Below are 15,221 nucleotides of genomic sequence, written 5' to 3' on the forward strand. Positions count from 1 at the left end.
AATGAGCTGAATATTTCAGTCATAACCTCTCTTTCAACTTTGAGTAACCTTGAGCTCAACGTAATGTGTAACGAGTCTCCTCTCCGAGTCTATTTTTGCTAAACACTGCTATATAACTTTTGTTATATGTGGTTTCTCTTTCTTTGTTTTGAATTTCTTTTTGAAGTTTCCTAAACCTGCATGTGACTATTAACTAGCACTTGCATTGAAAATATTAAAGACTTTGAATTTTTTAATAAAAAATAAGTTGAATGTTTCAGTCATGACTTCTCTTTCAGTTTTGAGTAACCTTGAGCCCAACGTGATGTGACGTGACGTGACATAATATATGTGTATTACCAATTTGCCACAAGTCCACAAGTTCTTATATTATAATAATTATTATAATATTATTATTATTATCAAGGTTGTACTAAATAACATGTAAATAAATAAATACTATATCTATATTTGCTTAAGATTTGATATTTTTTTATTTATTTTGTAAAAATTATGATATGAAAAATATATTTGAAATTTGGATTTTTATTTTAATTTGACTATTTTAATTAATTTTTCAATTTTTATTAATTTAATATTTTTATATATATTTAAAATTATTATTAAATTAATTATGACATCATCACAATTCGACCCCGGTTCAACCTTGGTTCGACCTTAAAAATTGAAGCTCTCCCTTTTACAGTACAATAAACGGTTTGAGTTTCAAGACCTAATAAAAATGAGGCTAAGTGGACACTTCCATTTCCCCTATCCTTGGTTGGTAGTTTAGTAGACTAAAGCTCTCAACGTTTACCATGTGATAAACTGGAAATTGGTATAAGTGTGTGAACCAATAAAATTGAAGAAACACCTACACGATCAGAGGCTCTTTTTCTATATATAGAAATTATACATGTGAATAAATAAACAATTTAGAAAAAGAAAATGAAAACTCAGAAGGCAGTTAACTTCGCATAGGTCTCCCCATGTAGGTTTTGATCCTCCTTACCTATAAGAAAGAACAATTCTATTATTCCAATGAGACTAGCAATACCATCATTTTCATTCAAAAGACTAGATACAAAATGGACAACATGATTTATTTCCTGGTGCTCATTGTCCGCTCCATTCAACGGACCGATGGATGCTTGGTCATTTGTATGGGATTTGACTGATATTTGCTCCGGCCAAGGAAATGTTCCCATTGAATTACTCCAATTAGCAACAATCTGTTGCCAAAGTCTAGGCTTAGAAATCCAATACTGCCCTGGCTAATCTTCCAAATTTGTGACTGACGAAAGTTTCTCTTCCAAGTCTTCAAGCAGATCATGGTATTCAGCAAACACCGGATGTGACTGAAAATCATTGATCAACAAAGAACCCTGAGATATGCATATATGACCAATTTCATGATTATTGTTAAAATCAAGAAAGCATTGAAGCATACGTACCTGCAGGGTAATGCTATATGCTTTCCATAACCGCATATCATGCTGGAAAAGATCAAAAAGGACCTGGGCAAATTCACAACGAACATGGGTTAAAAAGGGTCCAGAGTTACTTTAAGAACAAAGATAAGATCCCCTGGAATTAAATCCTTCAATTCCCTCCAATTGTTATTTAGATTTAAGACGTGACATTTAAAATCAAATAAATGCCAAGTGTAACACATCTAGCTAAAAATGTGAGGGAATTTGAGGATTCAATTGGAGGGGATCCTTTCCCCTTTAAGACCAACCTAGATGAGACATAAATATTGCTCTGTTCTACCCTATCTTTCACCAAAAATTCCCTTGCCACCTATACACCATTTTTGTATGCATGTATCCATGCAGGATAAGGTTAAACATTAATGCTTTTCTGCACGTATTAGTCAAAGACTCTTCTATTGGCACAAGGCTAGGATGACAAAAAACTATCATTTAAACATATTATAATCCTACTTTTAACTTCCAGTACTGGCTTTCCTCAGCTTTGCCACCATTAATTTTATTTATCACTAGTACACAAATTTTGAGAGGATAAAACATTCAGCTACAAAATGTCATATGTGTATGGTATATATAAGAATACAAGCAATTCCAAAACCGTTAAGTAATTGCCTCCAAGATATATAGGTGAGATCTTAACCAAAAAAGAATTGTTAACTTTACGAAATTTCCACAACCAACTCCCCTTCAAGAGTAAACATAATAAGAGTTATCCTTGTTGTTCGAGTTTGAAAATTCTTACTACAGAAATTACAATCCCAATATTAAGACGTTCTTCATTAGTTTCTCATAATTCATGAAAGCTAATACTGATCTCAGACAAGTAATACACCAACAATGCCTATGCATGAACCAACAATTTTAGAGACCAGAGTTTGTAAAAAGGAATCCAAGCGTACCTCAGATCGTCTTAGAAGTGTAGCCAATACAACTATCCACTCTTTGAACTTGACAGAGCACATATGAGCCAAAAGGAATTCCGCATCCAACCGGCTCTGCAAAGTAGCCATTTGAAGCTGGAAACACACAGTGGATTTAGCAAGGGGAGAGAGAGTCCATAAAACAAAAATAATACGGAAAACCAAATATTCTGGAATTAAATGCATTATCATGCTTTGTGCTTTAAGACACATATTCAAGCCTCTGTTTACACTTCAACAAATACACTAGGATCCATTGTTCCTTATATGGAAAAATCCATCAGGATTCAACATTTCTTCTAGACATGTGATGAAACCCAAACTACAACAAACTGAGCCTAGCTGCCCTACCAAATTAGAAAACATAAGATCCCTCAGCACTATAGGAGGATAGTTTGGAAACTATGACTAAGGCTATTATTAGCTAGCCAGTCAGCTGAGAACTTCCTCTTTGCAAATGAAGAAAGAGACAGCCCCAACATCAACTATTTGCAGACAGGGAAAGTTAGGATAGCAAGTTGCCATCTCACCATGCAATAGCTGAAGCAAAGTACCTGAGTCTACCTTTACCCTTGAGCAGCCTTCTATTTTACTACAGGTAGGCCACAGCATAATGCCCATTGCTCAGTCATAGAGCAAATCCATGTATAATATGAAAAGCTTGCCAGTCAAGCTTCATAGATCAGTCCTGCCCCACTAGCTCATCACCCATTTAATTTGACCCACCCCGTATGAGATTCCAATTGTTCATATTCATAAGAAGCTTTATCTTATTCCAAATTTCAGTATAAACCATTGCAATTGATCAACCAACCCATGACCCTGACAATAATAAATGGTCTCATTTTTAACCTAATTTTTATGACAAATTATAATTACTTTCGTCATATACCCATTACAAAGGCTGAATCAGGATAGGCACCTAGGAAAATAACATAAAAATGAAATAAAACCAAAAGAAAATGGCAGAGAGAGAGAAGGTGATGCTAGGCTGTTAATATGTGACTTTAAAATTTTTAACAATAAATTAAGAAGGATTTTGAGCATTTAAGAGTTTCCAGTCATGCCTTTTGCCCAATTAGTTCAAGCCCTGAAGCAAAGTTTTCCAAGCGAGCAGATCCATATCTTTCTCTTTGAAGATACTCCTGCAACATACAGTTGTCAAAAAATTAAATCACTTCACAGTAGAACATAATGATGCAGGAAGAAAAAACACAACCTTCTCTTACCACTAAATCAAACTGAGTGCCTTTTACAAATGCAACAAGCTTAGAAAGTTCTTTCCCTGACATTAAATAACTCGCATGGTTTTCTAAGATACTCTTAACAGAAGAAATATGAGCACTCTGCTCCTTGAATGAACTGACAGGAGAAATAAGATGCTTAGTTAGAATCATTTGGAATGCCAAAGCTTGCGGAGACTGGGAATCATAAAAAAATATTAAAAATAAAAATGTACAACCTTTTCTCCGAGGACTGCCTCCGGTAATTAGGACGGAAAAGAAAATAGCCCAAGAATCTAGGAGATAATTTGTCTGAATCTGTAGATGCTTGTTCATAATCCCTTCCTGATCTCAGCAAGAACCTTACCTAAGAACAACAAAAAAAATAAAATAAATTAAATTTATTATTATCCCCTCTCAAGATACAGGTATCAATGTTGAAAAAAGCATATAATAATAATCATGTCGAATTCATACCAGCTCCCCAGCAAGTTCATACAATGATTCATCAAGCGTTGCCTGCAGAGGGTTTGACAATCACTGTCAAAGATAACTCTTAAAGAAAAACAATAAAGCAAAAAAGGGGGAAAAAAAAAGGGTTTGAAAACAGAAATTATAATTTTTTTTTTTTATATAAAAACCTACTACTAGTCTCTACCTGTAATAAGCGTAAAGCACAGTACTGACTCACAGCAGGACCTTCAAGTTTAGCAATCACCTGAAACATTCAAGATGAAATAAGTCAATAGATTCTCATAACCAGATATAACACAAAAAATGGGGGGCATATACTATGTACTTATGCATGGCCTGGTAACCACAGCAAAAGGGATTCAAAAACTTTCATCTCCTTCCACAATACATCTACAGTTCAGTTGCAGGGTTCAAAGTTTCTTCTTCCAACCAACACAAGGCACAATTGTCTCACCAACCAAATTCTATCTGAAAAACACCCTAAAAGACATAATTCTTGGAAACACAATCACTTGATAAAGCATTGGATGATCCATGGAAAGTTATCTAATCAGGAGACAAGATTGACAGCACTATGTTTTAGTGAAGGCACGTATACTGAAGAATGGTACTAACTACCCCTTATTTCACAGTTAACCTTAACCCCTATCAAGAGAAAAGAACTACTGGCAGAAAATAGAGGAAGAAGAAGCAAAACCATGATAATTTCCAAACAATTTCTTACAAGTATATAGCAAGCAGCAGTACGGTACCATCTCCGCTGGAAGCACTCCTCAAACAACCTAAACAATGAAAAAAAAAAGACACTTTTGAGATTATAAGGCATCAATGTTAAGCAAACATGGAAACAAAATGAGAACATTTAAATTCTAGATTGTTCAATTAAGCTTATGATGTAACTGACACAAGTGATGTCCAACAACTGATAGAATAAGAACAAATCAAGTCAATTTATGGACCACAGATGTGTGGGAATTGGTTTTTTTATTATTATTATTTTATAATTCAATGGTTGAACTTGGGCCAAGAGGTGCCAGTCAAGCTAAATGGCTCTCAGCATGTGGAAAATGGTATGTTATGTCCACATAATAACTTTTGTCTTGATGAGGCACAAACTATGGACTAATCAAGCACAAGTCTGGGGACCAAAGGCCAACCAGGTCTACCAGCACAATCTGCAGGAAATCTGAAAGACTTCCAACATTTTTTATCCTTGTTACACAAGTTCCTAAATATACACGATTCTAATACACTTCAAATGTGAAGTAAAATTATTCAAGAAAAAATAAATAGAAAAATTGAAGTGAAAAACTGAACTCTGTAGATCTTCCAGCAGCAGAAAACAAATCCGCCCAATGTCGACCATCCGTTTTTCTTGCAACACTTACAACCACATCAAAATACTCGGGGAAACTTCTGATCAAATCACAGGTCTTCTCCAGAAGAGAGAATTTAGCATATTTAGAGACTGAGACATGGTTCTTGCTTACATTTTGCCTGCAATACAGTTAGCATAGTCAATGACATAGTTCTTTATATACACAGATGGACAAATACAGCAATCATTATAAATTCCAATATATTAACAAATAACCTAGAAAGAGAGATTAATTAATGCAAAAGGTCAAGCAAAATATACCCAACCACTCAGTATAGTGTAGCTCTCATAAAGTAACCTCTGTCAATTAGAAAATACTGCTAGAGGTCATATAGTTTAATAGCAAGGAAAGCATTAACTAATGCCAATGAAGAATACACTTGATTAAGGTGCCAACTAGCATGTTGAGATGATAATATCTATGGTGTTCAAGGACTGGGATGAAATCCGGCCTTCATAAAGATTTAGGGGGTTTTATCATTAGGGAGGAGTCTACCCACATTGTATTGCCAAGTTGCCAACCATTCCCAATAATATACAGTCTATAGGAAGCTATTGTGGACACTGATCTTCTACAACTCATTACACCATTAAAGTATTCATGCTCAAAGTCAGACTCATTCAATTTCCCTTCCTTTATTTGAAAATACCTGGTTATTTCTGTATCAAATACAGTGAATAGAAGCCACTCCAGACAATGTGAAAAATGAGGCTTTTCTGCTGATAATTGTGCCAACCTTAAAGCCTCCTCCCTTTTGTCCCTCTGGCAGACACACATACAAAAACGGAATTAGAAGAAAAGCATCTCAAATATAATAAAGAACACTGTTATTCAACTTAATGAACTTCAAGCAGCTTCGGGTATTGGATTAAGCCAACAAAACCAACCAAGGAAAGTAAATAATCCTTGCTTGACAAGAGAAAACTTCATTCCAAAATCGTAGGAATACTAAATGATGTCAGATTCCTACCAGCCAGCAACAAACAGAACACTACATATGTTCTTATGACTTTATCAACGCTTTTGAAATACAAACTTTTTGATGAATAAGTTTTCAAAATACAATTGTCTAGACTCTGGCCCTGCTAATATCCTAAGCACCATCCAAGGGCCAACTTGGTTGAGAGACTCTGTATTACACATGGTAATTTTTAGTTAATGACACATCTATATGGATCTATTGCATATGAATATACTGAAGCGAATATCAAACTACTCTGACCAAATTTTCTCTTATTGGACAAGCAAAACATAAGGCAGAGTCCTGAGATTGGGAATTTCCAAGTGAAAGCTTGAGGTCAGGGAATTCATGCTATCTGCAGTAGAATTAGATCTAGGTTTCTTTCAAACAGTCCTAACATGTTCTTGTGCAAAAACAATCACCTCCCCCTGCCCCCAACAAAAAAAAATTCAAATAAAACGTGTAGAGAGGTGTGAGGAGTGTTCAGTTGAGGAAAAGAAAGTTTGCTTATGGTTGCAGGAGACATTGGACATCCATATCAAAGAACATAACAAGGCAAAAGTAGTACCTGAAGAAGGTGACGAAGTAGGCAATGCAGTATAGTTTGAGCTTGAGGAGTAGGCTCAAAACATGGAAATTCAGTGCATGCTGAAAATGACATTCTCTGGGAAACGCCAACAACAACACCAGCATTTGGAAGAAGCCCCAGAGGGTATACTTCACGATCAAATTCCAGCTCCGGATCCAACTAAAAATGAAGGCTGAGTTACTTTACCAACTCAAGGTACATGGACCAAATACCAGATCAAAGTTCTTTTAAGTCCCACAAATTCATTTTTGAATATGAATATACATAAAGTTGAACACTTTTTTTTTTTAAAGTAAAATTAATAATATACAGGTAAATCGAACACATCACCAGTAGGTTGAAGCCATTTAACATCTGGTCTTAATTCAAACAGAAAATTTAATATCTCATTACCAAAGGTAAATACATTTACAGGCCATATTTCTTGCATGAAAGACAGACCAGAACAGAGAACAGAACTAAGCCCATCTTATAAATTAAAAAGAACAAGAAAAAGAGATACATCTCTTATAGTATCAGGTAAAGGCAATCAAAAACATTTAACACTGAACTCCTATATGACATGAATTAGTGGAACTACTATTTTACCTATAGCCTAGCTGATAGCTTTGCAAATGAACAAATCAGTAATTGAATTATCCAATATACAGGTTGTACCTAGTGCACAAAGGTCTCACTTTTACGAGGTTTGGGAGAGGTCATGGTAAGCAGCCTTACTCCCAATTTATTGGAGAGGCTGATTCCCAAACTCAAACCCACAACCTACTGCTTTTGGTGGAAGGCACTTGCCATCACACCAAGGCTTGACCTCAATTGAATTATCCGATATGAGGAAGAAAATTACACAACTGGAAACAAACTTCAAAAAATCACACGTCTTATCTGCCAAAAAACCCACAATATAAAGAGTCTTGAAAACATGCATACCTGCATGAAATCCTCCTGCTTAAAAGGGTCAACACCAGGAGATGGATACCAAACCTGTAAAAATAAGCTTCCAACCAGAATCTATATCAGACAAGTACAAATGACCAAAACTAATGGTAAATCATAATAAACAGGATGATTAAGAGTATTAAAATTCAATAGACCTCAACAGTTCATTACCTGCATTCCTCGGTGGCCATAATCTAACCACGAAACTTCCTCAATTAAATTTACTTTCTCCTCTGATTGACCACAAGTGACCCAAAATAATTCAACAGAGTCTGTAAGCTCCCTTTCACGTCCTTCATCCAAATCAAGAAGTGAAAGTTCCCCATTCACCCTCAATATCAAACATCTAGCAAAACATGCGTCCATTCAGAGGATTATGTTTGTAAAAGTTTCTAAGTATCACTTTGGAGGACACATACCTTGCAGGCTCACTAAGTAACAGATCCGGAGAGGAAGAAATATGATTGTTTGGGATGTTATCTCTGGGAAGCTGATCAGGGATAAAGCGCATAGCCGCAGGATGGCTCTTTGCAGTCATGATTGAGAGTTCCCGTACTGTAGAAAGCTGTTTGTCATTTTATCACTTAAAAATGTATGAAGTATAAAGTTTTGTTAAAGCACTCATTCAAAGTGCAAACAGAAACTTCAAAAGAACAGAAAGTAGGATCATTTCCAATGATATACTTAAAGAAGAACAGCTGAGAAACAGGCCTTTACCTGTAAATCTGGTGTACTAGAAGGTGTCAATTCACCTAATAATTTCACATGGAATATGTGGACATCAAATGGCCGATACGTAACAAGAATGTACTCTTGATAGACATCCATCACCATTGGCTTGGCAAGCAAAGGTTTCCGACCAAGCAGTGAGCTCTGATCAAGGTGATATCTAGGATAAAAAAGCAACTCATACCTGCAAAGGATCAATTATTTTAGATTTATCTACAATGATGTCCTGCAATACAAAATAAACAGACCGTGCATTTTAGCTATTGGAGGAGCAAAATGCAAACAAATAAAGCCATAGAAATACCATGAAGTGAATTACATATACAACGGGATAAGGCCTATGATGCAGCCATGGAAGCCTAATTTGTTACTACTTCGAAAATTTCATCTATTCAAGATTTATTTTATGGGGCCCACTGTGAAGTCCACTAAAATAAAAGTCATGTGGTTTTAAAATCATAGTACGTGTCCTAGGGTTAAAAATGTTTTTTAATTTGGGTTTGTATTTGAAAAGTTATGATTAATTTTTTATTTAGGGGCAAAACTATAATTTCCACAATCCCTTAAAAAAAAAAAAAATTTAAAGATCCCTAAGAATTAAGTGTATTTTGGTAATTTAATTTGAGTCAAATTTATATGATATCCCAAGTATCTTAGGCTTCTTTTGGAGTCCTAGATAGTATTTTATTAGTTATTACCTTATTAAGTTTTTAGTTTACAATTTTTTTATATAGGTATTAAGTTTTTAGTTTACTAGTCAAACTAGGAGTTCTAATACTACAAGTCCAAATATATTTTTGTGCTAAATGTACTCAAAGAATTGGTGGAGTTGATTAATAAAAATATTTTTGATAGGTGGAGTAGATTAATAAAATTATTGAGTGTTTTTAGCATTGAGGCACATTGTCCTTATTATTCCTTTTCTCCCTTTCTATTCTCACTTTCTTTCTTTTTTTCTCTTTCTTATGGTACTGATCATACAAACACTATAAATTTTTTTCTACACTTATTTCCTTACAATCCCAAGTCAAACCCTTCTTCTTGCCTTTCAAAACCATCAAGTCCCACATACTTTCTCGATCAAATAAACATATTTATAAATAAACAAAAACAAAAAAGATACTCATCAAACCCTAGCCAATTTTGAGCACTAACCCTTTCTTCTACAACTCTAAACTTAGATTCACAAATTCTCCTAAACCTTAGCCCACCATAAGCGCACATAGAAAAATTCCCCAATTTGTCCATCCTACAGCTGCCTAAGCAATCAGCAAGGTCAGTGAATAGGCTTACCTCAATGTAACATATATAGAGCAATAGTTCATAAATTATCATCATTTTTCAAACAGATTAAAACAAACTTGGAATAGACTAAATAAATGAAACATGGAACCATGGATAATCATCTCACGTGTTAGAAGCATCAATGTAGTTGCAGACAACAACGATCTTCCCCATCCATAACAAACCTTTGCACTGAATCTTTTGCTCCTGAGTAATATCTCCAAAGACTCTCCATTTTTTCAACCGTATATCATATATGATTAACCCATGGAGACCAGAAACTGCCAAGTACATTCCATCCTTGCTAGCAGCCACATGTTGAACTGGCCAATTTTGGGAGATGTATGAAACCTGAGCCAAGGCAAATCCAAATCAGTAAAATCCATATTGCAAGGACATCAAATAAGGATTTTCCAAGTTTGTAAGTTGAATGCATAACTGGAAGGTTAAGATGTAGCATTTTAAGATCGTCAGTATCTTCAGACTGCACAACAAGCAACCGATCTTCCCCGTAAATAACTTGACGAACATGTGTTGTTCCTGAAACTCCTCTGTTTAGGCAACATTTGCCAAAAGAAAATGCAAGAATTCTCTCAGAAGATCCTTCCTCAATAGCATAAAGCCTATATCCATATTCATCCCACTGCATCAGTGAGGTGCCACCCATCAAAGGTTCATACTTACTATCCTGGTTTGGCTTAACCATTGGAGACGAGACAGAACTTAAACCAATCTGACGGATCGTCGACATCAAACGGCACCCAGAAACAGACCAAACTGTAAGTCCTCTTAACTTCCACCCAACTGCAAAAGCTGAATTATCAGGTGTCCATGCAATACAACTGACAGAGCCAGTATCATCCATTGAATATCTGCAAAATAATTACACCAAGACATAAAAGCCCATCATACTTCATGATCTATAACCTAGACCAATAAGATTATATGATATAGACATCTAATCAAACTAGTAAATACTTTGATTTTTATAAGTCAACAGGAAAGAGCATTCCTCAAACTACTCGCAAATGCAGGTATTAATAATCATCAATTAAACTTTTGGACTATCTTCAGAAACAGCAATACAAAGCAGATATTAGCAAATGAAATAAAATTCACTGTAGCATTTTGGTTTATCAATTTGAATGAACTGATCAAAAACAAAAATTCACAAACACAAACTTTGATACAAAAGCATCTCCAATATGAGTAATGACTTATAGTATATAACTAAATATACACAAAATTCCAAGTTACAGATTTAACTCAAGTCCACTCCAGCCAGTCTCATCTACTGATTACAGGATTTGAGTCATTCAACCCTTCCTCAGACATACTGGGTTACTTGGAGCACGACTCTTCTTTTTCCTAACCCTTGTGCAGGTCATAGTGATGAAAGAAATATTAACCACGCAAGGGGAAAAACAATCACTTTTTGATAATTCGATAGTTCAGGGGCGGGGGGATTTGAATCCCGGAGGTCTCAGTTGAAAAAGCCAGGAGGTGCCAACCAATTAAACTACTAGGCTCTTGGCAAGGGGAGAACAATCACACAAAGATGAAAAAGAACAGAGGCAAGGGTAAGTTGATATAAACTCAAGATGAAAAGGAATGTTATTTTGAAAATCTTAGGTGACACAAATGTATTTATAGAAGCCTCAAAGCTTTCAGTATCTAGCCCTACAAATTAAACTTTAAAAAAACAAAACAAAAACATTGATAAGTACACACGCACCCAATGGGTTTGAATCCACGACCATACCCTCCACCCATTCTTTTGAGAGAAGGAAAAGGCATATGAGCTAGAGCTCAATGCCTACAAAGTAAACCCAAAATTTATTCAATTTTGCCACAAAATTTCTTGCTTTACTAATTCTATCAAGGCTTACCCCCAATCATACAAAGACACAGTACGAATAAGTGATGCAGATTCTGTCAGGTCATATAACTCAACAACTCCTCTTCTGGTACCAACAGCAAGGAGCTCTTGTTCTGAAGCAACCGAAGTACATACAGCATCACCAGAACCCAACCTTTTTTCAGCTTTAATAGATTCGGCTTGCTTTACACCTTTCTTACTGACTGAACATGACACCAGTTGCCCATCAGAATATAACACGAATAGCAACCTCAATGGAAGACAAAGCTCCAGCTGGATAATAGCAGACTTGCTGGAGATATTATGGTCAGATACAATAACTCCTGGAGCCCCTCCAGAAGCAAAACCATTATCAAAGGAATTTGGTATTTGCGTAATTTCACTGCTATCACATGGAAAGGGATCAAGTTCAAATGATCCATAGAACTGTCAAGAAGACAATATACAATAAGATGACCAATACAAGTAAAATAAAAATATCATTCAATACTAAATAGAATTTATGACACCAATGCTCAAAAAAAAAATGTGCTAAACTGAATCGAAACAGCTAAAAAATTCTTGTGCCTATCAATTTAATGGTACCTCCCCCTTCCAAGAGATGTTGTATAAAGATCCATTAGAAAGTCCAACTAGCATATGTTTATTATCACATACAATATTGCTCCTGGCAAGACAAATAGTACCAGAAAAGATATCAGTATGAAACTAAAAAGAACAGATTATGAGACCAAACCATAAAAATAAAGGGCTAGCATAGATCATGAAAATCAATTTTTAACATAATATCAAAATCGAACTAGCAAATACTAATGTTATCAAAAAAATTTAAAAGCAAGTCAGTCATATAATCAACAATATTAACCCCATTATAAAGGAACAATTTACTTATTGGATATAAATTGGCAAAAATTCAAATTAATGGAAAATTTGAGCAAGATAGATTCTTTTATAAACCATGTATCATTTATCATACAAAACTTCCTTTTATACTTCACCATACTTTTTTTTTTCTTTACGAGATACTTGGATGAGAGGAACGAAAAGGTCAAACAATGTACTGACACTCTGGGAAACATCAAATGAGCCTAAGTTACTTCCATTCAGTTAGTTGTTTATGCCAGTAGAGTAAAATTTGGAATCATTTACTACTACCTCCATTTTTTTTAGACTAAGAACTATAACTCAAGTAAAAGTTCAATGCCACGAAATTAAAGTCAAAGGTTCAGTTGTTGATGCTGGTAAAGAAAAATTTAGAATCATTTACTACCTCTCCATTTCACAAAGACTTTGTTTCTGATTACCTGATTACTACATGGATTTTTTTTTTTTTTTATGACGATTGAATTTTGTAAAGTCTCAGGATATCTTTCCATTTTATTGAGATTAAAAGCTATAACTGAAGTAAAGTTCAATTTTACTAAGTTAAGTAAAAGAGTACTTACAATGCCAAGTCCTTCTCTGCAAAAGGCACCTGCTCACTGAGAAGAAGAGATATAGAAGCAAGAAATAAACTAGAAGGTTGCTTCCCTCCAATCTGTATTCTTTTCTCTGTAAACTGAACCTTAAAAATGTGAAGAAAGAAAGATGATGTCTGCAACAACCAAAAACAAAAAAGCATAAGCAATCTAAAAAACTTGTTAGAACCAATATGAAGAAAGAAACAAAAGGTATGCATTCAACACAAAAGTGCTACAGAAAATCACATTACATGCCTTTATCAAGACAATTAAAATTTAGTTCATAATGAGGGCTTTCTATCATCCTAAAAGATTAATGGTATGCAGTGCAAGCACACTTGTGGATGGTGAGATTAAGCCAATATTCCTTGGACCAAATGGCTTCTCCCCCCATAAGTAAGTGGTGGAGGATGAGGCCACGGGTTCAACCCTGTGTTCGTTTGAGGTGTATATTTGCCTATTGAAAACACTCTCTCATTAACAACATCAAGTCTTATTTCCAGATATATTGAAACTACTAATGCTACACAAAATATTAAACATCAGTAGTAGCTAATGAAAAGGTATATCCAAAGTCACGGGATCTCATTAACAAGTTATAGTAATCAATTAAAATGAATCTTCTGCCATTCTTTATCCAAATGTGCACAGACAAATGGGCATGGCTACACATGAACAGCACAATGTAAGACAACTGACTTTGATTCCCAATTCCCTATTCCATTTGACATAGTGAGGCACTTTGTTCACTCACTTCAAAACATAATGCCCATCACCTTAGTGCCAATTCTAAACAATGTCATTGCCACATCAGTCAACAAAGGCAGTTATATAAGCAATCATCCAGATGTAAGCACAGTCAAGACATAGCCAAATACCTCCCCCCATGAAAGATCACATGTAGAACTCAACACCAGTAGACTCTATATCACAATTTTACTGAACTCCCTGAAACACATTAATACAATAAACCAAAAAGTACACAAATAAAAACAATGAAAGACTTACAAGAACAGCTATTAATTTGCCATCAGGACTCCACACAGCCTGCAAATTCTCTCCCTCCCGTTGCAGCGAATCCGAACTCCTCTTGTACTTCCCCAATCTCACTCTGTGCTAAAAACCCAAATCCCAAAACCAACCAAAAAAAAAAACCATTAAAACAGTTAAAACCCAACAAAACACAGCATACCCAAATCAAAAAACCCCACACCCAGAAAAACCCAGTTGGCAAAAACTCAAATACACACAAACCCACATACATTTCCACACAAATATACCCAAAAAAAAAAAAAATTGGTACCTGGAACGAGCTCCATAGCTCTATATGAGAGGGGGACACGACCAACAAGAGACGATTGATGACTTTAAGGTATACGATCTGTTGGGAAGAGGGGTAAAGACCTTGTTCCAGTGGGATCACCTGAGGCCATCCATATGACATATACATCTTTCTTCTTGGGTTTGGGTTATTGTGATTTGGAATGGGATCTGAGAATTAGAGGGTTTGGAATGAATTGGATTTGTATGAGACGGGAGAGAGATCTGATGCAATTCATTTTCTGTTGAAAATAGAGAGAGAAAGAGAGAGTGATGCTGATGCACCCATTTCAGTTTGATCTCCCAACCTTCACAACAACCAGCTCTTTTTTTATTCCTATCTGGGTGGAAAATGTTAGTTTTTGTTGGTGCAAGATAGGACATTATACCAATGCACAACAACAAAAGAAACAAAGAACTGGAGAGGACCCAGGGTCCCACCGAATGGAACTGAAGATGAGAACCATGGTGACCTGGATTATGTTAATCCTACTTTCTTTTTCTTTATGCTAAAAAAATCTTTTATATTTTTTTTTATGGGAAATCTTTTATATTTTTATTTTTTAAAAGAAATTGTAAATTTCATTCTTTAACT

The 15,221-nt window shown here is 35.2% G+C and overlaps 1 protein-coding gene across 3 annotated transcripts; it reads right to left on the reverse strand.

Annotated features, from left to right (window-relative positions):
* Positions 1 to 841: 841 nt before the first annotated feature.
* Positions 842 to 15,014, reverse strand: LOC112037402 (uncharacterized). 3 transcript variants are annotated; one of them, XM_065778713.1, is made up of 24 exons: positions 14,610 to 15,012; positions 14,315 to 14,422; positions 13,292 to 13,440; positions 12,432 to 12,513; positions 11,857 to 12,272; positions 10,407 to 10,839; positions 10,095 to 10,318; positions 8,672 to 8,867; positions 8,374 to 8,519; positions 8,126 to 8,300; positions 7,946 to 7,999; positions 6,998 to 7,177; positions 6,118 to 6,230; positions 5,407 to 5,586; positions 4,814 to 4,871; positions 4,274 to 4,333; positions 4,093 to 4,134; positions 3,855 to 3,982; positions 3,622 to 3,754; positions 3,460 to 3,537; positions 2,372 to 2,488; positions 1,434 to 1,496; positions 1,077 to 1,337; positions 842 to 991 (listed from the first exon to the last, which is right to left on the reverse strand). In XM_065778713.1, the coding sequence occupies exons 1-23, from the start codon at positions 14,754 to 14,756 to the stop codon at positions 1,254 to 1,256; spliced, it is 3,366 nt and encodes a 1,121-aa protein (XP_065634785.1). In that variant the 5' UTR covers positions 14,757 to 15,012; the 3' UTR covers positions 842 to 991; positions 1,077 to 1,253. The 3 variants fall into 3 exon arrangements, with proteins under 3 accessions (XP_065634785.1, XP_023926116.1, XP_065634786.1); XM_024070348.2 differs by having other exon boundaries at positions 842 to 1,337; positions 1,434 to 1,498; positions 2,381 to 2,488; positions 14,610 to 15,014; XM_065778714.1 differs by lacking the exons at positions 14,315 to 14,422; positions 14,610 to 15,012 and adding an exon at positions 14,185 to 14,279.
* Between the last annotated feature and the right edge of the window lie 207 nt (positions 15,015 to 15,221).

Source organism: Quercus suber, unplaced genomic scaffold, assembly GCF_002906115.3.
Source record: "Quercus suber isolate HL8 unplaced genomic scaffold, Cork oak 2.0 scaffold_189, whole genome shotgun sequence".
Lineage (NCBI taxonomy): Eukaryota > Viridiplantae > Streptophyta > Magnoliopsida > Fagales > Fagaceae > Quercus > Quercus suber.

What these genes read in the sequence shown, in the direction of transcription:
- LOC112037402 (XM_024070348.2), bottom strand. Translation starts at nt 14,756, where the DNA reads ATGTATATGTCATATGGATGGCCTCAGGTGATCCCACTGGAACAAGGT. An exon ending in TACATTGATGCTTCTAACAC is followed by an intron (nt 8,868 to 10,094) that starts GTGAGATGATTA and finishes GATCCTTTGCAG; the next exon opens with GTATGAGTTGCTTTTTTATC. An exon ending in TTGAACTAATTGGGCAAAAG is followed by an intron (nt 2,489 to 3,459) that starts GCATGACTGGAA and finishes GTGTGTTTCCAG; the next exon opens with CTTCAAATGGCTACTTTGCA.